This window comes from Opisthorchis viverrini, assembly GCF_000715545.1.
Source record: "Opisthorchis viverrini unplaced genomic scaffold opera_v5_63, whole genome shotgun sequence".
Classification (NCBI taxonomy): Eukaryota; Metazoa; Platyhelminthes; class Trematoda; order Opisthorchiida; family Opisthorchiidae; genus Opisthorchis; species Opisthorchis viverrini.
The window spans coordinates 577,585-603,181 of NW_008751719.1; the positions used below are offsets into that span (position 1 = coordinate 577,585).

Consider the following 25,597-nt stretch of genomic DNA (forward strand, 5'->3'; position numbering starts at 1 on the left):
CTGACTGCCAATCTCAAAACCGCGGAGTTAAGTGAAAAAGAGCGAACTGTTTTACACGTTCCCGAGGCAAATATTCCCCAACCGTAATAAATGACTCAGGTAAGGAAGGCGAGTAAGAACGCTACATTGTAAGCGAACGCGATCACTCGTTACTAAAAAGCATGAAGAGATGAATCGCAGCTCGATAAAATCTAGGTATTTTAAGGAAGGCAGGAACATGGGAAAAGACAACAGCTCTGTGACGGATGACAAAAATTAGTAGTCATGAAAAAATATCCGTGAAGATGACGTGACTGAATTAGAATGACTTCCGAATTAAAAAGAAACCAAGGCCTGTGTCAAGTTCAGGTGGATGGAGATTGCGAAACACTCGTCTATAGAGGCGAACAATCCCCCTGGAAGCGCGATTGGCGTACCGGGAAAGAAGGTCGAAGAAGCGAGACCAACAACTAGCCTTGTCAGAGTCAACTACGTCCATGGGTTCTTGCATGAACAGTTCAAAGTATTCCCAAGTAATACGAGGAAAATGATTTTGCCAACAATTCTTCATCTCCTCAAAAGATGGTTTGCACGGAGTGTAGTTGACCCAGTTACTAGTGGTTGTGTAGACTGCCTGCAGAGACTGTAAAGAACAGAGATAAGAACAAACGTTTAAAGTCAGTCATATATCGACTTCGATTCGCGCATGAGAAGCATTTTTCTAACCAAGCAGTACGTTTTGAGCGAAGTTTTACGTCATTCAAAATCTGAGAAATAAGATAACTATTCATGGAGTGACCATGTTGAGAGGCCAGCTACAAATCCGGGAATATGGAACTCAATCTCAGTCCTCATGTGGGCACTAACACAACCTGTATCCCCAGACTGAAACTAGGTACAGTACCATCCTTTTGAAGATGGAACATCACAGGGAAAAAGGCTTTTTCGCCCTTTCTCGGGAGTAGCTGATGCTCACGAAAAATCTGCAGTTGGTGAGGAACGCGTTTTGCCTTTTCATGAAGTTACTTCCTTAGGAGAGTGGAAACTAGATACACTACGGAAGTAATGCGGGCAGCTGACGGAGGGTTTGTTGACTCTTGACTGAACTAAGAAAGTTATGTTGATTCTATGCAATCGAACAAAGTGAACTAAGTCAAACTTCGACTGCGGTTCGCGCAACTTTACCTGAGCCAATCGCTCATTGCTGGTTCAAGCTATGGATAACGGGAGATGGGGTTGAGTTTCTGACCCCTCTGTGCCCGCCAAGGTGGCGACCCATAAATCTTAGATGAAGGGACGGTATCAATGAAATGCTGAGTTATGGCCACAGATAACATGATGACTAGTATCACGATCTACATACCTACGAATGCCAGGCCCACTTGTGAAACCAGCCGGGCTGTTTAGGTAAATTTCCGCACGATAGTTGTCAGCAGGTGTGAGGTAAATTAGCATCGCTGGCACACTGATATTTGGTAGGCGTGTTAACTCCAAATGGGCATTCTTTGTGGGGTACAAAAAAGGATGTGACATCGAAATGAAATGTCATACGTGAGCTTCATATGAACAACGATAATGACGTGGGGTTGTTCGACAAATTATGAAACTTCATGGGTCTTTGAGAGGAATACCGACGAATTGAGGTGCAATAAATCCCCCATCAGATAGAACGATTTGGCGGCAAGAAAGACCTTCCTTGGTCCAAGTTTTTACTCTTAAGTCACTTTGGGGGCAGGAGAAACGACCATTTTAACTTATTCAAGTCGTTCTCACTATGGATGCCATTGTCCACCCGAATCAGATAACATCGTCTGAGTAAACCATTACAAACGAGCCGTCCCGTGGGTCAGAGAATTGAAGAAACATCAAGGCTTGCGATCGGTTTGACCCAGCAACGAATCACTCCGGATATAGATGACTTATCAGTTCCATCCATCAAAGGGGAGCATTCCCGCAAGGTCTGTCTGTCTGTTTTCAGAGCAAACTCACGAGAAGAAGACAGAAACGATTGTACCTGATTGGGTTAGGGTCGTCATGGCTACAACGAACATATATAAGAAGCAACTGAGTAAGTCAGGCGAAAAGGGGATCCTGACTCTGGGGATAATATGCAACCACAATCACGGTGAACGCAAGTAGAAGCGTAAGCGATCATGGAATTTGTGAACATAAAATAATGACAGTACACAAGGTTATGTGCGATTACGATGCTAACAGTGAGCGACAAACACCAAAGTGCCAGCTTTAGACATCGTACGCGACTTCATCGCAAGTTCAAACTACTTCAGAAACATCCCGATGAAAATGACCTAGAACAGAAGGGATGGAGCGGATTAAATTCACGCCCACTACCTGTTCACTATTACACTACTGGGTCAGCCAGGAGCAATTGTTGGTTGGGCGGTGTCGAGCTAATTTTTCGACCGCTAATCGCGACAGTTTGAAGCCGCCACCAAACTCCACATGGTGACGTCACACAAAGTTAAGAGAATTCCATAAAGGAAACTACTCACAACGTTGCTGAAAACTCTTCGACAGCCCACGACCGGTTTCGCCCTTCTTGGAGCTCATCAGGTAGGCGCAGTCCCCGAGTTTCCGCCAACCTTGTTCTACTTGAACCCAAATTGGACTGTTTTCGAGAAATACACTCATTTTCAAATGAATTTGGTTTTCACGAGAGACTCAACTGAATTTATCGTTTATGATATTCGATACCTCGAATATCGTGCCAACTGAATCATGAGACGGCCTGTGTGCAGCACATTCAGTTGTAGAATATCATAAACGAGAGATTCAGTTGGGTCTCTCGTGAAAACCAAATTGAGGGAATTCCGCTTTGGTTCTGGTTTGATTCGATGAAAGCTTTAACGATCAATCGAAAAAGCTGAGGGCCACGAACATACTGTGTAGTGAAAGGTGTGACCATTGCTATAATCAGGTTTTTGTTAGTAGGTTTATACAGGCATTGAGCAGGTCGGTATATGCGATCACATTAACCGTCAATTTCCACATCAGAAATGTGGATAACAAGCGAACTACCGCGGCAATATACATTCATTGGCACACGAATTCGGTTTTGACGGGAGACTCACCTGGAACCCAGCTGAACCTCTCGTTTGTGATGTTTTTAAGCAACTGGATGTGCTACACCAGGCCGTCCTATGTTTCAGTTAGCACGAGATTCGAGATACCGCGATACGCGTATGGACGTAATACACTACTTATGAGAATGCTGAAAGCTCTTTGACAGCCCGCGACCGGTTTCGCTTTTCCTGGGGCTCATCAGGTAGGTGCAGTCCCCTGGAACCAAGCTGAAACATCATGAACGAGAGATCCAGCTGGGGTCCAGGCGAGTCTCCCGTCAAAACCATATTGGTATGCAAAGGAGTGTAGTTCATTCGTGAAATTTCAGTTAGCACGAGATTCGAGATACCGCGATACGCGTATGGACGTAATACACTACTTATGAGAATGCTGAAAGCTCTTTGACAGCCCGCGACCGGTTTCGCTTTTCCTGGGGCTCATCAGGTAGGTGCAGTCCCCTGGAACCAAGCTGAAACATCATGAACGAGAGATCCAGCTGGGGTCCAGGCGAGTCTCCCGTCAAAACCATATTGGTATGCAAAGGAGTGTAGTTCACTAATTTCGTGAAATTTTGGTTCAAGTGGAACATAAGGTTGACGAAGACTCGGGGACTGCACCCACCTGATGAGCCCCAAGAAAGGAGAAAATGGTCGTTGGCTGTCGAAGAATTTTCAGCATTCTCGTGAGTAGTCTATTACGTTTATCGCAGCGATTTTTCGTCAGAATAGAATAGGGGGATCAAAGTATTGATTTCGGCTCGAAATGGATGACATCGTATTATTGAGCAGCCAAATATAACTATTGATTTTCGAAAACGTTTGGTGACAATCGGTAGATTTATTGCTGGGCAACGTTTCGCTTTTGACACGAAATCTTTTGATTGGTCACGTTTGGTGACGCAAATAAGTTTCTGATTACACATGCCGTCCTCCATAGATACGTCAGGGGGGATAGTGTAAGACAATCACGGAAAAGACATTGGAGCGCTGGGTTCCACGATGTGAATGGTTATACAGGGAGACTTCTGTGAGAATATTCTATCTAGCTACTCCAAAATCGTTAACGAACAAGTATGGCAGTAAAGGAGCACAATGAGCAGTATTATTACCTGTAATAATGCCGTTGAATCCAACTGACCCATCAAAGGTCAACTCAACGACGGATGACACGCTATTGATTACAGATGTTCAACACCAACCAAATGGTGTCCTCTAACGCAGTGCAGGCCACGAACTAAAAGTGATCACATTGCAATCAGTTACTGATGGTGTGGCTCAATGACTGACCGCCGATCATTTTTGGACGCAGTGGTGAATTCCTGCCACATACTTTCTGGAGTCGCTCATCGCTTTGTTTTTCATGCTCGCGTAAGGCATGGACACATGGACTAGCAACTGAGAGACAGACAGATCCGGATGTTAGATGAATTTACCAGAATCTTCTTCTAAAGGCTGCTCCAAATGCTAAACCATCAGACCTGAATTCGTACTGAGACGGTACCACCACCTCTTTGCAGTGCTCGGAGTTTTGACTGTGGCATGGCGCGACAAGGCCCACTCAAACACAGGATATGAGACCGAACAACGGGACAGCTTAAATCTGGGGAAAATATCGCAGCCGGTCTGAAACATAACTTGACCCGGCGAACTATCAAAGTGAGCGTGTGGGCCGACTGTGATGTATGATGGACTCGGAAGGCAAGGAAATGGTAAATGCCCAGGAAACTGGAAATATCCGAAGGTTAGTTGATCCGTGCGACCATCCCCCGGAACCCCCCTTTGAGCCAAAGGACTGGAGTGGAGCGACTATGGTTAATAGAGAAGAATGACCCGACCGTTGGGCCGGATACTTCAAACAGCATTTATTGAGCCACCAGCTGTCACTCATCCGAAGATTACAACTGACGCAGAACCGTGGATGATGCCTGCACGTGTTCTCTCAAGCGCCACTGAGCGCTTAACCGGATGACCTTCCACTCGCATTGTTCAAAGATGGTCTTGAAGTCCTCAGTCTGCGCTTGTCTGCATGCCACGAACAAGATGGAAAATGCATCCACATCAACGTAGAGTTTGATCATCACCCAAAGGTAACCAATCTAATCAGTCCAAATGAAATAACACAGCTTAGTTGGGATTTTACTCTTACTAAAGCTCATCAATGGTGCGAACCCGAAGGTGCGATTGAATTCAGAACTGTGACCAGCTGAAGCGTGAAGCAACGAGGATGAATTGTTTGGTCTAAACAGGATGCATTCGTAATAGAGTTACACGTGCAGGTTCTTGTTGTACTTATCGACAGGGCGGCACCACAAACGCTTTGAACATTCTGGAAAATCGGGGTGAGTTTAAGGTGGGTGTGGCCATAGAGTTAACCCCAGATGATGACTGTTGTCCATCTGACCAAGGCTTAATTAATCATGTGCGTTGTGTACTTTAGGCTCATGAACAACGAACTTACAGGGAGTGACAAGGCGAGGGCCAGGATACATGAAGTGAGGGAAATCGGTTAATGAAGCGATAAATGGTGACTTATTCAGTATTCCTTTTTTTCTAACTTACAGGTCGAATAGAAGCTGCCGGACGTCTAGGTCGTACCGTGTTGTCAGCTACTCCCCGGGTTGATGAGCGTTTGCCTAAACTGAGGTTCCACGAAACCCAAAAATCAGTGAACTTTCCAATTTGTTCCACATCATTTAACAGAGATGCCCGCCGAGCCGCATCCGATTGGAATAAACCCGATGTAATCCAGCTGAGGAAACCAGTGGATGCGGTATTCGCGTCGCGCGAGATTATAACGGTCTGCAAGGCGACCGAAAGAGGTGTCTCCAAATTCATCAATCTTTTATACCAAGAGAAGGTGTTCAAGCTATCAACGACCAAGAGAAGTCGACAACGGCTAGGAGGAGTGTTAGTTTCCACGAAAACGTCGTTCCACAGCTCAAGGATGGACTGCAAATCAACAACTGTGCCATCTATCAAAGATTCAAATAAACAAAGTGAAAACAAGGCTACAAGACCAAGATTATGAAATTGGTTACACGATAAATAATTAGTTCCGTCAGATGAACCATCACCAGCAATCTAATTAATTGAATTCATGCGGAATTCTAAACAATCCAGCTACAGTTGTTATTCTGTCGATAAAGCATCAGCAGTATTTAGTTGTATAGCGCTATAAATTTGATTTTCGTGAGTATCCTGATTGTGAGGAAAAAAAACTTAGTTCAAATTCGGGAAGAATGTAGTTGAGTACAGACGATCATGGAAGATGTTTTCATATTGGTGGAGGATCGAGAAGCATATACTGTGCTTGAAAGGCACAAAACCCTTACCAAGCTACCTATGCACACACAGAACGGAAAAATGTTTCCATCAGCTTTTATTCGTGATGACTAAAGCAAAAGGTTTGGAGATTCTTTCAACCCGATTGTCACTATTATGGAGTTCACGATTCTTTCGGAATGACATGTTTGGGCCGATAAATAGGAGTGTATGCGCTACCCCAACAAGTGACCGATTATTATATACCTAATTAGTCAGGTGGGTGGTGGATATCTTTCATGTTGGACTAACAAGTCTCCACTTTTTTGAAGGAAGTTGGTGGAAGAGTCACAGAAGCTTCCGTATAGTTTTTTTTGTAACATGGTCGGCTATTCACGCTACCTAGGAGGGACCAATTTGAACTTTTTTCGTTATTTCTGCTCATTCGTATGTTCCGGAAACGGATCTCGGGTCCAGCCATGGTATTTTCTTCAACCAATTTCAATAAAAGCATCGTTGTGCACAAATAACAGAAAAAATCCAACACCATCAGGCTACGTGCTACGTATGTCGAAATAGTGTCTACCAAGATGAGTGTTCTTATCGATTCCTGCTTCAGAATGGTGCAAACTGCGAGGTGGATAACATACGACCTGGTAAAAGGGTAGGAAAGAGATTACGAAGAGCTTAGCTGCTGTTGGTGGGGTCCGCGTTCCGGGGTGGGGTCCCCATGATCCTCCTTGTGCTTCGCTGGGGATACTGCAATAAACGGCGGCTGGTCGACGTCAGCAGCGTTCGTGTTGTCCGTTTTTCTCAGATTATCTGAAAATGTTTGAGTTAGGTCAGCCCTAAGTCCCTCCCCTCACTCACTCTTTTCGCTCCTTTTGACTCCAAGGCTTTAAGTTTAACTGGATAAACTCTGTGGTTGTTGGGCGCGCCGGCATCAAAACTGATGTTGCTGTTTCTGAAGAGTTAACACTGCACTTCTGCACGAGTCAATTTGAGACGTCCATCCACTGACTGCCCCAGTAGGGACTCGCTCACCGACAAGGCTGTAAGGATGGGCACATTGACGTAAGATATGGGTTGTTTCCCCTATTAACTACCACCATCTCTCTAATAAACCAAACAGGTATGAGGAGGTTTTTAGCATTGATCAGGACTGAGCAACACTAACGTAGGGGAGAATAAAAAGCGTTGTAGATAACCTATAACCAACGGATTTTTCACCGAGAACATCGATTGTAAAAACGAAAACACTGACTTTCAAAGCGGAATACGAAACCTTCCGGCTTGGAAAACCACAGTGCGGAACCGATGGAGACGTCACATTCTTCCGGAAAAATGGGGCTTGTTGACTGAAAGTACCCGAATGCGCACGGAACGTGGTCAGGGTAATGTACACAATCACGTCATATGCCAGAATTAAATGAGCAACTTATGGAAGATATCCCTCACTTACGAATGATACGGCATTCTTGATATCCCTCTCTAAGATAAGCAGTAGCGTTCTTTGGGAATTCTTCCGATTAGCCACGGGTGACCCAATTTTTAGCCAGAAAATAGTTTTCAAGACTGATGACCAGCACACTCAAGATTATTCCAAATTGAGTTGAAAAGAAGCACAGTATTCACCGGCTTTCTGGCCTGTACAATTCGTCGAAGAATGCACGTGGACGATCAATCACCGCAATGTATAAGAAGGTGCATCGCAAGTCCTTGCAGTTTTTTTTACAGGTATCTGGTCATTTACTTTACTTGATGTGGACTCACCAGGACGGGAGAACGACTGTTCAGACGAGAGTGATGTGAGCTATCATTTTATAAACTAAAAGTCTAACGCGAACCTGCTACACGAGACATGTATGTGCCTTGAAAATAAGGCGGTCTAGACGTAGGGGGGTCCAATATGTGCTTCAATTGACTGCTTCAATCCCTGTTACCGTGGGTATTCTGGTCGTGCCATTTCACCACAATTTTTTCGTTTAAAACATGTGACGACTGGGAACAAAAGAGCTACGTGTGAAAAATATATATATCAGTACTAACGTTGAGCACTAAGCCTCTGTTAGTTGACACTGTGAACCCAGCTAAAAAGAAATTTTGGCTAGTTACGTCGCTGAACCGAGTCAGTGGATCTGGAGTTGCCCCGGTAGGATGATTTCAAGATGAGAGCTGACAACTGAAGACCCAGAAAAGGTAAAATCCAGCATGATAGGAAGACAGGATCAATGCAGTTAGGTCAACAGTGAACTTAGCGAAGACATCTGTACAGACGGGGTCAGTTCCTACCGCTGGTTAGAGGTCCGCTATATTTGTAGCCATGTCAGATGATGGGGACGGCTATATCTTGCTCTGCACCGCATTGGTTGGGCGTCATGTGATCATATGACCATAATGGAAATGTGCAATTGCTTGGATCTAGGTTAAAGGACATAGTCACGCGAGCAGGAAGGAACAATCAGAGCATATCTTGCACATGCTTTGGGACGCTTCATGAATCGTAAAAATTGACATGCTGTGGGATGCCAAATTATAGGATGGCTAGTCATACGTTTGGTGAAAAGTGCAAGCTGACTTAAATTCGTGGGATTTTTGTGAGGTGATGGTGACTCACAATAAGGATCAGGCAGGTGCACAGCGCTTCTCAGCCTTTCCGCAAAGGACTTCAGTTGCAGTGGGAAATTTCGAATGAAACTTCCAAATCTCACCATACTATCAAAAATCTTCGACACAAGCTTCATAGTTCCTCTTTAGTTCAAGTTAGGGTACCCAAACGGCCCGGTGATTTCGACATTTGAGACTTTGCTGTGCGGTGTACATGTCCAGTGAAAGCCTATCAAAATCCCGGCTAACAAACATGAACCTGGTATGAACCTATGACATTTCTAATCATCTTATCGCTTCTTCGTGGTGCACGAATCTCGGTAATTTACCTGATCATTGAACCCTCTTCCACGGTTAAACTCTGACTCTGCATTCGGGCGCATTTCTCTTTCTAGCGAATGATTCACAACTGAAAGCCAGTAAGCTAATAGCTTACCAAAGTGAAAAATGAGAAGCACCGACAGTGTTTCAGTAACTAGACCCGAACGTTGGCAAACGCAATACCAAAACCCTCCGGCGATCCCATCGAAAAGACCTGTCTTCCAACACTTTGAAGATCGAGCTCCTCAGCATTGGTGGCCAGATCCCACCTACCAATGAGAAAGCTTCATTTCTATTTATCCGCAGTGCGTTCAAGCGGTGTGGCATGATGTGACCACTGTCACACATAAGCGGAGGCACAGTAACACACAAAAGATAAGCGCCAAAAAAGAGTCAAGGAATTCTGGGTTTTTTACACCTAACACATCATAAAACCGCAAGGGGAATTCTCTCCTGCCCAAAAGCGAACATTAACGGGACCATGAAAGATTATTCCTTCCCGGGCGGCGAACGTACAGTTCCTGGTAATGCTACTTTAAAGGATTCACCATCCCAAAATGCTTGTTGAGGAACACAGGCGGGAACTCTAGAATTCTTCGAGGATTTGTGTCTCGTATTTTTTTTCCGTCACATAACGAAAACGACAGTAACGGGCGAAAAGTATTAGCGTACGGGGGTGACTGACCTTGGCATATCCAGTCACCATCCTGGTTCGTCGGGCCACTGTGATACAGAATGTATGTATCGAATCTGACACCGGTCTCTGGCAATCGCTGTCGAAAGAAACAGCTCAGACTGTGCATTACTCTTGACCGTCCAGATGTTACTGGCGTATTCTCGCCGTCTGGTTCGCTAGCCGTCATAAGACTTTGACTGGTGTTGCTACCAGAAGAGTACACACAATCGTAAGCGCGCACTGAGAACTCTTCAAAGAATGTTCGTAGAAGTTGCGTGATATCAAAGCATCGTTGCGAGGAAATCGACAAAAGTTGCTTTGACTGAGGTATGACCACACCATGCACGTCACGGAGCAAGCTGAATAAAATAATGAAATCAGACAATGTGGAATTGGGAAGTGATTCGGGTAGGGACATCTGCGATGGCAAATTATTCATTGGTTACGACAGATCTTCTTTTTCAGAAAAAATATCCTTAGGACCGGACAATTTGCCTTGAGTTATATCCTAGTGTAAGTACATTTCGAATTCAAAATCAAGGCCAAAAAGAGGAAGTGAGGCTACCGTACAGGGATGCGAAAGCTCATGGCGGAGGAATTCAAGAGATTGTTTAAAAAGCGCCAGTCGAGAGACAGGCAGACAGATAAGCAACGAAAATGCTCTCCCGGAATGATTGGGAAAGGTCGATTTGGGCGAAAAAAACCATATGAGAACTGACGACATCGTCTTGACTGCTGGTGAGACGTCTTGGTGACTTGGCTGACCTAGTAAACCAACAACGTGAACCGTTAACATTGGACTAAGTGTAAAATCCATTGCTTTGGTTCTTCGTTCAGGAAATATTCCATAGTGATTTGAATGGACACACAGTGCAGACAATGGTGAAAACCGTCGCAACAGCTAACGTGCAAGTGCAAGACTGGTCACTCTCAAATTAGAAAGATAATGGACCCTGGTTAAACACTGTCTTCGTTTACCCCCAGTTCCAACAGTAAACCCGGCAGTGTAACAAAACCAATCACAACTGAATTGAATTGAATCGGAATTGTTATGGATAGCAGTATTCCGGTCCCGCAGTGAGGTGAACTAGTTAAGGTTCTTCCATCAATTGGAACCGATTGAGAAGTCATCGTTCGAGAAGAGATTGATAAACAATCGGTAGTTTTTATTTGGGCAACGTTTCGCTTTTGACACAAAAACTTCATCAGGCCAAGTTAAGGTTCTGTTGATCACACGACCCAATGTCTGTCCGGGGCAGACACAGGGCTGACATTCATTACCAGGCATAAATAACCGATACAACATTGCACAATATGACTGGTGAAAAAAACAGACACAATATAGTGTTGAGAGTCGCATGGTTGCTATGGTGGATAACTATGTCAGTCAGAATGATGAGTTACCAACTTAGCTACGGGATTCGACTAGTTCTTCTCTACACGCCTCAACCCCCAAGTATAAAACCGTCAGTCTAAACATGATGGCATGAAGCAGCTAATGTACCAGTACGATACTAGCGCGTGTGGTGCGTGTTATCAGGTAATGACAGGGCTAGTGAAGTCTGGCGACATGAGCCACAAGACCGCTAACACAATAAGCCCTGGGTATGAGGTGAACTGACGAAACATTTATTGTTCGACACGCTTGTCTCGTACAGCAGGCATTTGCACAACTGCTTAACATAGAAATTAGTGACCGCCTATTACGACCTTTCTTGCTCAGAAGACTAGCCTCATTCCGGAGTTTACACAAGGCAAAAATGTACAAACCGCGTATAAACCGCTAGCCGCACTACAACCTAGTCCCGGAAATCGCTGCAGTGAGTCACATCATCTCATGAAATGTACTTATCGACACAACGATTTGATTATTACGGGAGATTCAGCTGAATCCCTCGTTCATGATGATCTCAAGTGAATGTGCTATGCGGAGGCCACCCTGTATTCTACTTGGTACGACATCCGAGATAACGAGAAAGGCGAAACTGGAGGTGAGCTGTCGAAGAGCTTTCAGCCACTATGCGAGTAGTTTCCTTCATGAAAATATACTGCGACATCTTGAGTATCGCACGCAAATGAGACAGTAAACGGTCATCGTGCAGCACATTCAGTTCAAGAATATCGTAAACCAGAGATTCAGTTGAGTACCTTGTGAAAACTAATTGAGTGTAGTTCGCATATTTCGTGGAAATTGGGTTCAAATAGAACATAATTTTGACGGAAACTCCGGGATTGTCTATTTCATGAGCCTCAAAGAGCGCGAAACCGTTTGTGGGCTACCGAAGAGTTTTCAGAAGCCTTGTGAGTAGTTTCTTTCAGGGGCATACATTGTCAATTTTCTTAACCAGTAAACGTTCTTTTCTGTCCCCAAGTAAATTAACCATTGAGACAATCCGTCAACTTCCCGCCTGGTGCTCTGGTTGGCAGATAAGAGCATAAACCAACAGTCAGAATCGCATGAGTATGCTGTATTTCAAGTAATCTGATGATCACTGTTGATACTCTTGTAGGGACATGGCCAGTTTGGTTGCTGCTATATTTGTCAGGATTTTGTAGCATAGCCGTTGACATTGACAAGTAGAGATGGGGAAAAAACCGAACTATGCTAAATAGGTACTTTGCCACAGTCTGACAGTTATTTTACCAATAGGTTCGATAACAGTAAGTGATGTTGTGTTCGAGATGTGATTATCGCGTTACTGGGGCGGGTGATGGAGAATCAACCTAGAAATGACAAAATGACCAAAATGACTGTAGTGCCTTGACTTGTCGCTTCCAAGTATAGATAACTGGATAAAACAGCCTCGGTGACGGCCAAAAGCAACTTCGAAATGCCTTTGAGTACCGTCCCTGCACTCGGTAGATAGCCCAGAATGCGCTCCATCTCTAACTGGACGTTTGCTTCACTTGGACGCACAACTACATCGATGTTAATAAACCTGACAACCCGGACTGTCAGCCCGATGGGACTGTTGCACATTTGGAGAGCGGTGCTTTCAGCGTAGCTTGTCTCAGAGAAACAAACGAACGAATAAACACAGAAGTCGGCTTCAGATTCAGGTATCTTAAACTGACGCGGAGGACGCGAAAATACGAGACACTGAAGCGCCGGATGCGTAGTGTGGTGCGTCAGGTATTTCCCTCGTTGACGATTGAGCCAAAAGACAGTTACTGTTTGTGGCATGAATAGTGGCTCCTTTCGAACTGATGGAGTAAACAAAACTTTGACTGCTTTTTTAGCTTTTTGTCCATCGATCTCTCTGAATAGTCAGTATCTGCAGACAATTATCGCAAGGACATCAGCTCTTCAGCTAATGTACTTTCAGTGCAGACCATCTGAGCATGATTCATTAAGTATACTATTACGTTGAGCTTATGTACCGCGGAAGAGATAGCTGAAATGTGTGTATTGGTCATTCTAGTTCCTTTGCAAAGATTCTCCTTTGGATTCTTCCAGCAGGTTGATGTTTCAGGCGTACCTCGAGAAAGGCCAAGTGGTTTTCCGCATCTGCTCCCAAAAAGAACTCGTACTCAGGTGTGCCATATTAGACGGGTATTTGGAATACGTTCAGGGCACACAACGTCATCCACATATCCTTCGCAGGTGCTGCATTTCAAGGTGAGAGATCACAAGCTTGTATTTTTAAGTTTCACCGCGAAGACCTCAGTAAGCATGGGCCCTAATGGGGATACTTCATCTATCCGGTGTCAGACTTCGCCGTTCTCAAGTATCTTCGTTAAACAATTGTCGGGCCAAGGAAACGAACCTACTTTGCGTATTTCCTTGTTTCTCTGCCTGTCTTTTATTTTAACCATGAGAAATGTAGCTGAAGCCAAGCTTGTTCACTACCTGTCTTCCTCGTGGTGGCACGGTCGGTTAGCTGTTCCCCCGTTGCACTGATCCGGTGGCGTCCGTAGACCACGTGGGACAGTTCAAGTTCCACACTCCAAACATCCGTGCCACTGAATGCCACGGAGCAAACTGAATAAACTGACAAATCGGTCAACGAAACAGCTTCTACAAACAGAGAGAATGGTTTATGCGGAGTATGGACAAAGGTTCCTGCCGGAGGTCATCTGATCGAAGAAAAAATAGACAATAGAACGCGAAGTCACGTTCAAAATCTAACTATTCACTAAAGTAACGTGTGTAACAAATCGTCACTAAATGGCTAGCGTGAATGACGCTAATTATGCCTGCAAACAGTGGATGGGCGCATAAAAGATAAGCTATTCGGATTTTGGGTGGCTAAATGTTTTGGTTGGTTGCCCTGTCAAACACTGCAATTAGTAGGGAGGGGGCCTAGGAGAGAAGACCGCATTTGAATGTACCATACTATTGAGCTGGTCGCTTGATGAAAGATGTTTGATTAAAAACGAGAAATCCCGAAAGCGAGCAGAATAAAACATTAGGTTAGGAATCAAACTTACTCGCTAGAAAGTTGCTGCATAATTAATCCATGACCCGCTGCCGTACCGCCCAAAATGCGACCTAGCTCGTAGAACACACTGCATAGGCACAATTCGACTGGGACGCAAAGTTCAAACAACCTAAAGGCGAGCAGTCCCTTTGGGTGAGCTACGCATATCATGAGCAGTATGGTGAATAGAATGCCGCCGGTATAGGAACTTTCGGAGACGAGGACCAGATGCCTAATGCCATGCGCAGCGCCAATGCGCAGAAGATCTACCGCAAGAAAAGATAAACAAGATCGACGATAAGTTATTCCGAAATAAGAATTGAGAGAAACTCGGGAGCCCATAACCAAAGTGCGTATGAAAGATCAACAGAAACAGAAAACTTCGAGGTTATTATTATTAGCAGGGTGGACAAGTTTAAATGGGAATTCTTTACATAAGATGAAAAACCAAAAAGCACTGTATATCCTTATTGTAACTTCAGACAAATACCGCCATGAAGAACAAGTCGAAAACTGGTAAGTTAGGAGATATAAGCGAGACTAAATACCACACAATAGTGACAAAGATCAGCAGAGTAGCCTGATGTCTTAAAAAGGATTGCTGAACGTTGATGTTGGTGGAAGCTCAGTTATACGTTCTTTGCCACGGCAACAAGATGATTAGGTTCGGTTCCTATGAGAAATAATATTTGGTTGATATAAACTGCCAAGAGGAAGGAAACGATGTGCAAAAGTCGAAAGTGGTGGATGATGAAGTACTCTGCCTGAAAGTAAGGATCTGAATCCGAATAACTGTCATCCGTGTATTGTGAGCGCCAATAAGAGTTTTCAACCACACATCGCTGCGTCGATATAGCAGCATAATTTTCGGATGGAATAACTGAAGTGAAGCAACTGGAAATGGAAACTTCAGCAAAATCGTCGCGGAACAGCTAATCCCGCAATTAGAAAGCCGAATTACATGGCCTGTAAGGTAAGCTTTGAGTCAGGTCAAAAATATTCGTGACCATTAATTGTGGGATTCAGCGGTGCCAAAACTGTTCAGAATAGGCGCGGAATAGTTATAATTTTCCTAAACTATGGTGTCGCAACATGACAACCTGGTCCAATGAAGTTCGAAGTGACGAGGATGATAGTAGCATCCCTTTTTGGTAACCTCACGTGATACAATCCAGTGTCTTTGTTCTCACACTTCACACCGATCGGGTAAAGATTTCGCCTCAAAGGAGCCTCCTTATAACAAAAAGGCCAAGGAAGTAGGTCAACAAACAACTTTCTCTGAAGTTCCCTGGCTTGGCACCAAGAAAATACAGATTCGCAACATTGAAACTCGGGAGTTTCTGATTCCATGAAGAATGCATTGAAAAAAATGGCGTCAAGACTATGTGCGGGTATTGGAAACATGCCAAAAAGCATGCCGGTCGCGGGTTAATCTAGCAAGAAAAAGCAAAGCAACTAGGGGATGGTTGTATAAATTACACAAGCTTTTGGCATATTGGCTTGTATTCTCAATGGAAACGCGCCGAAGCGGGAGTGGAGTTGCTGGCACACTTGTCGAAAATATGAACAGGCTATTGAACAAATGCTCACTATCTTGACGGAACGCGCATTCATTTCGTACGCACTCTCAAGAGGCAGGAATAGAACCAAAAGATCGATTGGAGACAATGACGGCGTGGTGTCATATGAGAAAAGTGACCGCTATCAGTATTAAGGAGAAGCAACTGACCGAGTAGTTTAAAAAACCCAAACAAGGATCAAACTGATGCGCAGTATGAAGTAAACAGAAAGGATATGACTTCGTCAAATAAACAAGAATACGGTTAAACCAAGAAGTGTTATTTTCATAAGGGAAACTACTCATAAAGTTGCTGGAAACTCTTCGGCGACCGGTTTCACTCTTTTTGGGGCTCATCAGGTGGGTGCAGTCCCCGATTTTTTCGTAAACCTTACGTTCTACTTGAACCCACATCGGACAAATCTCGATAAATACACTTATTTTGGTTTTCACGGGAGACTCGACTGAATCTCTTGTTTATGATATTCTTGCTTTATGAAAACATAATGCTAGTACTTGAATATTGTAATGACTGAAACATGAGACGGCCTTTGTTCAGCCCATTCGTGTGAAGAATATCATAAACCAGAGATGTAGCTGAGCATCCCATGAAAATCCGGCGTAATTGTCGATATTGCTATTTTGTTGACAGTTGCTGGGCTCTTCCGAAAATCCAGTTGCGTCAAGTCAACCTACAGCTCTTGTCTGCCGAAGTCATATCCCCATCAAATCACCAGATGGAAGAATGATCCAGTCAGTGAAATGGGCATTGTGTGTGAAATGGTCTTTGTGTACATAATTCTCGACATGTACGAAACTACCCGAAAGAGTCCGCCAATATCGTTTTTACCATTCTGAGGTAGGCATTTTGAGCGTAATTTTTGTCATCCTAGCCCATACCACGAACAATTGTCTCCCCAAACATGGCTTTCCAAATAGCGATACACGCCAATACAGTCTTACAAATATGCAATTTCGATAAACAAATGCTTAGTTTTCCAGCGAAGAACATACTGGTTTCAGTAACTAAGCTCAGGATTCTTGGGACATACGAAGACGCCAGTTGTATCGAAAGCATGATGAATCGGGGTGGCCAAAAATAAAGCCGCACAAGAAGTGACATTGAAGCAAGCGCCTGTTGATGCCGGACGCATTCGGTAGTTTTCTCGCGTTCGTTAGGCGAGATGTTCCTGTTGTGTGTTGATTTCAGTGGATCGGTAAGACGAATGTATGCATTACTTCTAATGCATCTCACTTAAAAGAATGTAAAGAAAAGCTAATAACGGCACCGTTAATAGCCTGTGCTACCTCACCAGGAGTGTGCTTTCAAGGGTACAATATCATCTGGTCCAGAGGATACACTGCTGTAATTCACGAAACTAACTGAGTTGTAGTGGTGTGTTCTTTATGTTTGAAACGAATGTATCCAATGAACTGGAGAACACTCCGGTTTGCTGGTGAACTCAAGTGAATGATCAGGTGGTCGTTGGTCGGTTCAACGAGCTTGATGGGTAGCTTGCAAACGTTTTGCTATCAATCGAGGAAATATCATCATTGCGCTTTTTAGTCGTTGGCTCATCGCTCGCGAGCTGCTTGCCAAGCTTAATGAACCGATCAGTAACCACTTGATCAATCAACAGTGTACGGACCCGAGCTAACGATATTGCGATACATCATCAATGGTGAATTCTGAAGAAACATGAAAAAAGTCCGTGAATGCCGATATTTGAATAACTCTGAATCAGGTAGGGTTAGAGAACCTATGCCCAAAGTTGTGCATGGGACCATAAGAGTTCTAGTGTAAATATAATACTTCTATTAGATATGCATTGATTTCATCAATTTGGTCACCCAGAAATCAAGCATGCTGCTTCTGATTGACTAAATAAAATACATTACAATTATGTGGAGTCACGAATGGAGGTATAATAATAACATGAGGGTGTATCTACCTGTGTTGCGATCAGACGATCACGACCGTCCAGCCCACATGTAAGCAAGTAATTGACAGACTATTCAATAAACCACAGCCAAATGCGCCGGATTCTGTGACTGGACTAAGAAGGAGGTCGACCCAACTGTATCAGAATCATTTTCACGTGAATTGCAATGTAACAGTGATCACAGTTCATTTGTTTGTTTCTTCAGTGAATAACGGACGACCACCCCGAAATAAAATTCCGTTCACGTTCCGCACCACCGCACACTCCAGGATTGTAGTTAGACTACAGTCGATCTACTCAGTTATAAATAATCCATAAGCTACATGCAAAAGGCAGGACATTCAATTCGAAGAACAGCCGAGCACACGTTGTGATGCAACGCAAACGGGCAATTGAGACCAGAAGCGTGGTTCCAGTCCAACTAATCAATACACGCAATCGATACAATTCAGTGGAGTTGTTTCGAGTGCCGCTGAATGCTTTAAAGGTTGCCAGGCAAAATGCACCCGCAGACGATCATTATTTGAATGGATCGGCCAACGCTAAGTTACTAAAATTGCCACACGAGTACATTACCCCTACCTTGGCTGACCAACCACTAAATAGCGTCCCCTTCTGCAACAAATCCTTGGTCACCCAATCTGCTATCATCCGGGTATTTTACTCGTAGCTGCATTTGTCTGTGGAAACTTCCACGGTAATAACTGTGAAAATCGCGGTCGCATACGTGACCGCTTAATTTAAACGCTGTGGTAAAACTTCGGATTCCTATGAGCGAACTTAAAGAAAAACTAAGGAAAGAATGACGCATAGCTACTCGACGGAAAGCACGTTATTGAACAAATATTGTTTTAATCAAGAAACATATCCCTGAAAATTCATAGCGAATTTCGAGAACCTATAAAATTGAGGTGAAAAGAAGCGGATAAAACGGATACAAGTGGTTCATCTGGTCAAGTTGTTGTTGGCATTGCTAATTAGAACAGGGCTGCGGGGCACAGATTCCTAGAAAGACCATCTTGAAAGAGCTGATGAGGAAGCTACAGTTCGGCTACAGGCTCACCCACGATAGCTCGGACTGACTTACAATTGAGCGCAAGAGGGGTTCGGCAGGTTGTCTGTTGGTTAGCAACTTTGGGCTGTCAAGCGCAGTTTGCACTCGTCGAAAAGTCTCGGACAACTGTGATTCTTGACACGCTCAGCCCCAACAAACAAAAAACTGAAGGTGATCGAGCAGTCTTATAGTCTAGCCACAATTCTTGTTGACATCCTCTAAGCTATCAAGACAATAGATTGACGATTAACGGATCCTTAATGAAAATCAATGAATCGATGGATAAGCAACCTGAATAATTGCCAGAACAAATCGTTTAGTGTCACCGGCTGGTTATACCGAAAACCAGATTTAGGTTTGAGAGACTTTAGGAACTTGAGGGGCAACGAAATAAGCCTGGAGACCAAACTATCTACCCCGTATTAGACTAAAGGGGGTTTAATTTCCAAGCATCGTTAGTTGCACTGGAAAAATTTTCAAAACTCAGCCATGGAAAGATATTTCTGGTGTAAGGGCAGATAAACTGAGTACATAATATGCAAATCCTGTCCGATACACGGAGAAAATGTAACAAGCAGCAAAGGTTAATCTAGTCAGATCTGGTCTAAGGCTGAGAGTATAGCAGCCAACGGGCAAAGAACATGATCGAAATTGTGGAAGAGATATATATTAGCCTCGAAATAAGTTAGGATAAGGGCACGGCAATAATCATTGTCCATTCAATGTATCTAGTAAGAATTTCAATGTGTAGGGTTCAAACGGAATCCATAAATGGATACTGAACTCAACCAAAATGGAAATTGAAATATACTTAGATACACTGAGGTTCGGGCTTATGAGAGCGTGTGTACGGAAAATAGGTCCAAGTTAGTACTTTGTAAACCGGTTTCCTGATATGTTTATAGAGCGCCGACATTCAAGCACACGAATGGTATTTGATCTACAGCAACTAGAGCAAAAAATGATGCCTAGTCGCGCACTAAGGTTGAAAACATACGAAAGTGTGGCTGACTGACGATCAGACTGCGTGGTGACTAGCTGAGTGAATGTCACATTCTACCATATTAGTTGGACATAAGTTAGACAATCGTTTGCACACCGATTCGGGTGTTCCTGAGCGAACTGAAAGTTTGTTTACTGATAAAGCGACGGCAGATTGTTGATTGTAAATGCGCGGAAAACATGTGTGGGAATAAACAGTGCGCAGAATAACGAGCGTTGCAACTACGGCCACGCGTAGCCGAAACTGAATTGGTGACTAGGATTAGTTTCACTTCCTTTCAACCCGTGTTCTCAGGTGTAAACATGAAGTGAAAGACATTACAGTTTCAGGTGCTACAGTGAGGGAAGAACAACACTATAGACTTAACCACTTAATTACTACAATTCCGGTTCGATAAGCCATAATCAATACTTGTGCACTCCGCTGTCAAATGAGCGCACGGTTCGCAGTTGCGCGTGGGGTGCTATACCACCAAGCCTCTCAACCCCACACAGGTTCACAATCTGGACCGAGACCTGCAGACTGAAAGTCTGCGCATGAAATAGCGATATTCCCTGAAAGTTGAACAGAGTAGTTTGACTTCTAAGGAAGGAGTCATCACACCTATTGTTTTCAACATGAAGGACCGCCAGATCTACATCCACTAGCTAAGCTGAAATGAAAGACTACGCTTGTTATAGGAGTACTCCTCAGTATGACTCCATAAATTACGGAAATTCGATAGTTCGGTTTATCAACAGTAAACCATGCGTCAATGATATGTCCGCCCCACCTGTTACGGTTTCGGCGACGAAAAATTGTACGACAGGGGAGATATCGCTAAGGAGTGGAGACGATGGCATAATCAGTTGAAGTTGAACCGTGTTACTTATCTTAAGAAACGTGACTCAACCATCCGTTAGTGCCAGTAGCCATTGATGAATTGGGTCTCATCTCTATTCAGGGAGGCCGTAGTCAACTCGACTGAGTTTACTGCTTCGTTCAGCCATAACACCCTTTCTCTGCCTAGTTACCAAGCCACCAGGAAGAAGCACGAGGGATGGGGTACTGCCAGGTTGCCCAAGCCTAGAGGAGGGAAGTCAAGAGACAGAGGTCGGGTTCGAAACACGGGCCTTCCAGTCAGTAAATTCGCACTTTAAGCACTGAGCCATCTCGTCCAGGATTACTGGTTGGTGCCTTCATACCTTGTTGCCGGATCATAGACTGCAGTTTATCCGTCGTTTCGACTCAGTCCAGGGCTGGGTAAAAAGACCTCTGCGATGTAGACGGTCCTCAGATAGGTGAACTAATGTCCTGACCAGCGCAACTTATGGAGCACGACTAGCTCGCCCATCGCCAGAGAGGTCCTTTTTCTTAAAACAATCTGACGTAGCTCAGCAATGCTAATCCAAGGATCTCACCAACCAATGCTTTGAAACACCGATGATCAGCTTTAGTTTTCTCACATCCAATGCGGGCAGAGAACATGTTTCTGGTTCGTAGAACATTATGGTTTGCCGTGCATACTCTACCCCCGACAGACAAACTGACCTCGCACCGGCGCAATAAGTGTCGACGGTTGGCCAAAGCTGCCCTGGCGTTCCCACTTTTAAGGAGTGATCTCGTTTCTAGCCGAAACTTATGCAACTAGCTAGATAAACAAATTTATCTACCACATTAAATGGTTGGTCTGCAAGCGTGAGGTTTGGGTCTGATCCCATCAGGTATTGTAGCAACACTTTACGATTACATATGTGAAACGTATACCAAACCATTCGGCACGACTACTTAAGTTTTCTTCTAAATGACTTCCACCTCTAGGAGATAGGAAACAAGGACAGTAAATATCATCTGCACACTTAATAACTAGGAGACAGCATCCCAGGAATATTTCGATCCCTGAGGTTTTGGGGGCCAAAACAATAACAAAGCTGCAGGGGAACTGTAAGGAAAGATAACCTTGTCTTACGCCACTGAACCTGTTGAATTAAGACGAAAACATGTCACATATTCGCATGCACCCACAAAAGGTGGTACACAACGCCCTCACAGGGGATAAGAAGTTAAAAGGTATGTCTTTGATGACCAGGAACCGACAGTTTCTGACGATCGACACAAACAAAACGAGCCCCATAAAACGGGCCATCGCTGGATTCTTGAAACAGCGAAGCTGACCGACAACCTGTCTCAAGACAAACATATGGCCAACGCATCCTCCGCCAGGAAGAAATACACCTTGATTATTACGAACCTGTCTCCTGTGGTAATCGATCAAGAGCACAAGATAATGTCAGAGAGTGGGGGGTTGACGAGCACAGAGGGCGTCTCACCTGAATTGTGCTGTTCCAAGGACTGGTGAGCAGCGGCACACTGCGTTACCTTTCTGTTCAGATGCCAAAGCGATATATAGACGACGCAATGTAGCGACAGCCATACAAAGAAAACCCAAATAATCACAGGAATCAACAATAGATAAAATCCTTTAAGCCTGACAGATATTGCGCAGCATACGAAAAAAGACAATTGAAGCAAAACGGTCATGAGGATCATGGAAGTACGCAAATAATGCGAAGAGAGAATCATAGATAACCAACGTGTTACTAAGTCGCGACAAAAGAACATCCCAGGAATGAAATTGAATCGCAGAAAGTAAAGAATGTAAACAATAAACAAGGGAACACAACTGGAAAGGTAGTAGAACGAACTGGACACTTTGGGAAGTTGAAATTCGGATACAACATCAGTTTCATTCGTTGGGTGGGACCAGCTGGGGATGGAGAACAGAAACCAGTAAACACATTGGGAAAGAAGCAAAATGATGCAAAGGAAGGACCGCTGCCGAAGCACGAACCAATAAACCAAAAGCACGCAGTTGATCTGTAGCGGTCGCCAAATATTGGCATGTAAAAAAGACCCACAGCTAAAACCGAACCACAGGGTTGCCTCAAGTGAATGGCACTGAACAAGATTGGAATAACTGAAGACCTCATAGACAAAGCATCCGAGTAAGGCGAAAGCACGCAAAACTGTGCTTAAAACCGGCAAAAGAGACTGTGTGACAGTCACATGCAGGCTAGCAAAATGCATCAAGCAGCACACGCAATAACCGAACCAAAAGTGCATGGCATGGTTGAACACACCAGCGGGTCCAAAGCGCAAGGAAATGAGCCAGATCACAAACAAAACGGACAACAGAATAAGGGAAGACCAAATGAAATGGATCGATGGAGGGGCGTTAATGGAGAGCCATATTAGGTCCAGTAGAACCGTTAGGGATAGAGACCCAGAAGCAACGGCCGAATAGGATTCAGGGGTATACTGTCCGAGCCACGGGCCGAAATAAGTCATGAGCAGAGTTTGGATTATTCAGTGAAACAATCAGTCATCACGTTGTGAAGAGCTAAAAGGAGATAGACAAAACAACCAGTTAAATCCTCATGTAACAATTCACATACCATAAGGCGAAAAGTGACTTGACATGTCAGATAAATTTCCAAGCGCCACAAAATAAGACGTGCAAAATGTTACGCAACACTTCAGCGGCTGTTTCTGAGTAAGGGTGAATTGAAGATGGAGATAAAAGAGGACATAATCCGAAGTAGTCGAAGTCTGGGGCCATTGGGTTGTAAGGTAGAGGGAGTACTGGATATCTAACAGGTGTGGCGGATATTGTGATGGCATTCCTAAAACCTGTTTTATCAAATTTACTGGCAGGCAAGGAAGAGGATTGGTCACGTGAAGATAAAACTAAAGACCAGTAGCGCATACAAATCCAACGCAATGGACCACGTTTGGTACGCATAGTAGAATGATGACGAGAAGTAAGGTCCAAGACAACTTAGGTTGAGTTGCAAAAAACACTCTTGATAGAACGAGTGTTACGATTGCCAAGGGTGAATTCACAGCAGAAATCTGGGAGTTCTTACAAAACGCCAGGAACTTAATCAAGTGTAATGGTGACAGAACAGCAAACGTGGGTGGTGATCAAAAATAAGAAAATAAAAATCTTAACGTTACAAGGTCATAACACCCATTGGTTCGCGTTCCTGATGAACGGTGAGCTGTGATCAATTCGATTTCAATTAGCCAGCTATAACCCGTGTATCCCTGGCACATTGATCCTAGATGATACAGTTTCGATCACTGCAAAAAGGGGACAGTGTGGGGGCAGTGGCATGTTCAGTTCGGGAATCGGGTAGCTACGCATTGAAGGCGATAGCTTTGACGCACAAGCGCCACTGACTGCGCGACCGGGCCGTCTCTGTCGGGGTGATGAGCCACGAGGTCCTAGCAAGGGAGGCAGCAGTTGCCCACTTGACTAAGTTTACTGGTTAGTGTTTTCATACTTCGTAGCCAGGTCATACACTGTCCGTCTCTCGGTCACTTCCACTCAAGGAAGGGTTGGACAAAAGGGACTCTGCGAGGCAGACGGTCTTTTGGCATACGGACTACATGTCCTAACCAGTGTGACCCACGAAGTGTGAGTAATTCATCTGTCGTGAGAATTTCTCTTCCTAGGACCATCTAGCTTACCTTACAATTACTGATCCGATGTTCCCACCAGACCCGATCAGTGCTTCTGAAACACTGATGGTCAACACTGACATCTTCCACGTGTCTTCTGCGCGTAGCGGTGAGGTCTCTGATCCATAAAGAAGTGTGGATCGCACTGCGACATTATAAACTCTGACCTTGACAGACAAACTCAAGTCACGTCGGCGCCATAGGTGTCGGAAGTTCGCAAAAGCTGCCCTGGCTTTTCCGATTGGAGAAATAATCTTATTTAAAGCTAATCTACCTGAACTTAAACAGCTACCCAATTAAACAAGTTTACCTACCACATCAAGTGGCTCGTCTGCAAACATGGGGTTTGGGTTTGATCCCACTGTCTAGTAGTAGCGCTTACACCTTGCATGTTCGAAACACATGCCAAACCATGCGGCAGGATTATTTAGGTTAATTAAAATCGTCTGCAATTGGGAGAGACCTGAACCAAGGAAAGCAATATCGTCTGCATAACTCGATGTCTGTGAGCGAACGACCCTGGAACATTTCGACTACCGAGGTTTCAAAAGCAGGCAGAGAAATTTCAAGCAGCACACCAATGACACAGTTGAGGAGGAAAGGTTAGGCGGGGCGGCCTTGCCTTACATCGCTGGATGTGATGAACTCAGAGGAGAGTTTCCCTCATAGCGTCCACAGGTGTTCGCGTACAAATTTGTAAGGGACGTCTTTGACCGCCAGACACTGCCGAAGTTTCTGGCGATCGACAGAATCAAAAGCAGCCTTCAAAGCAGGAAAAGGGACAAACGTGGTACGTTTGAAGGAGTGATGCTGTTCGATTCGTCTATGGGTAATGATAGGGTCAATGCATCTTCCGCCAGGACGAGACCCAGATTGATTCTAGCGAACCTGTCATTCCGGATAATCCATCGAACTGTACAAAATAATCCTAGAGAGCAATTCCGAAGCGACGGATACCAGGCTAACCCCACGGTGGTTTTTACATGACGTGCTTTCGCTCTTTTTTGAAGACTGGGAAGTCGAGAAGCTCCATTCATCTAGTATTCTGTTTTCGTCCCAAACCTACTGTAACATGATTCATCATCATCATCATCATCATCATCAATGACAGCAACATCAGTGTTGGCACTGATGCTTCACTGCCGTACAACCATAAAGTTCGTTTAGTTATATATATATATATATATA

The 25,597-nt window shown here is 44.3% G+C and overlaps 1 protein-coding gene across 1 annotated transcript; it reads right to left on the reverse strand.

The window, feature by feature from the left end:
• Window positions 1-23,416, reverse strand: T265_04039 (hypothetical protein; the record flags this gene model as incomplete). Its single annotated transcript, XM_009168674.1, has 5 exons — window positions 1-622; window positions 5,622-6,070; window positions 9,937-10,286; window positions 14,359-14,614; window positions 22,216-23,416. 5 exons carry the CDS (start codon window positions 23,231-23,233, stop codon window positions 299-301), a joined length of 2,397 nt encoding a protein of 798 aa, XP_009166938.1.
• Between the last annotated feature and the right edge of the window lie 2,181 nt (window positions 23,417-25,597).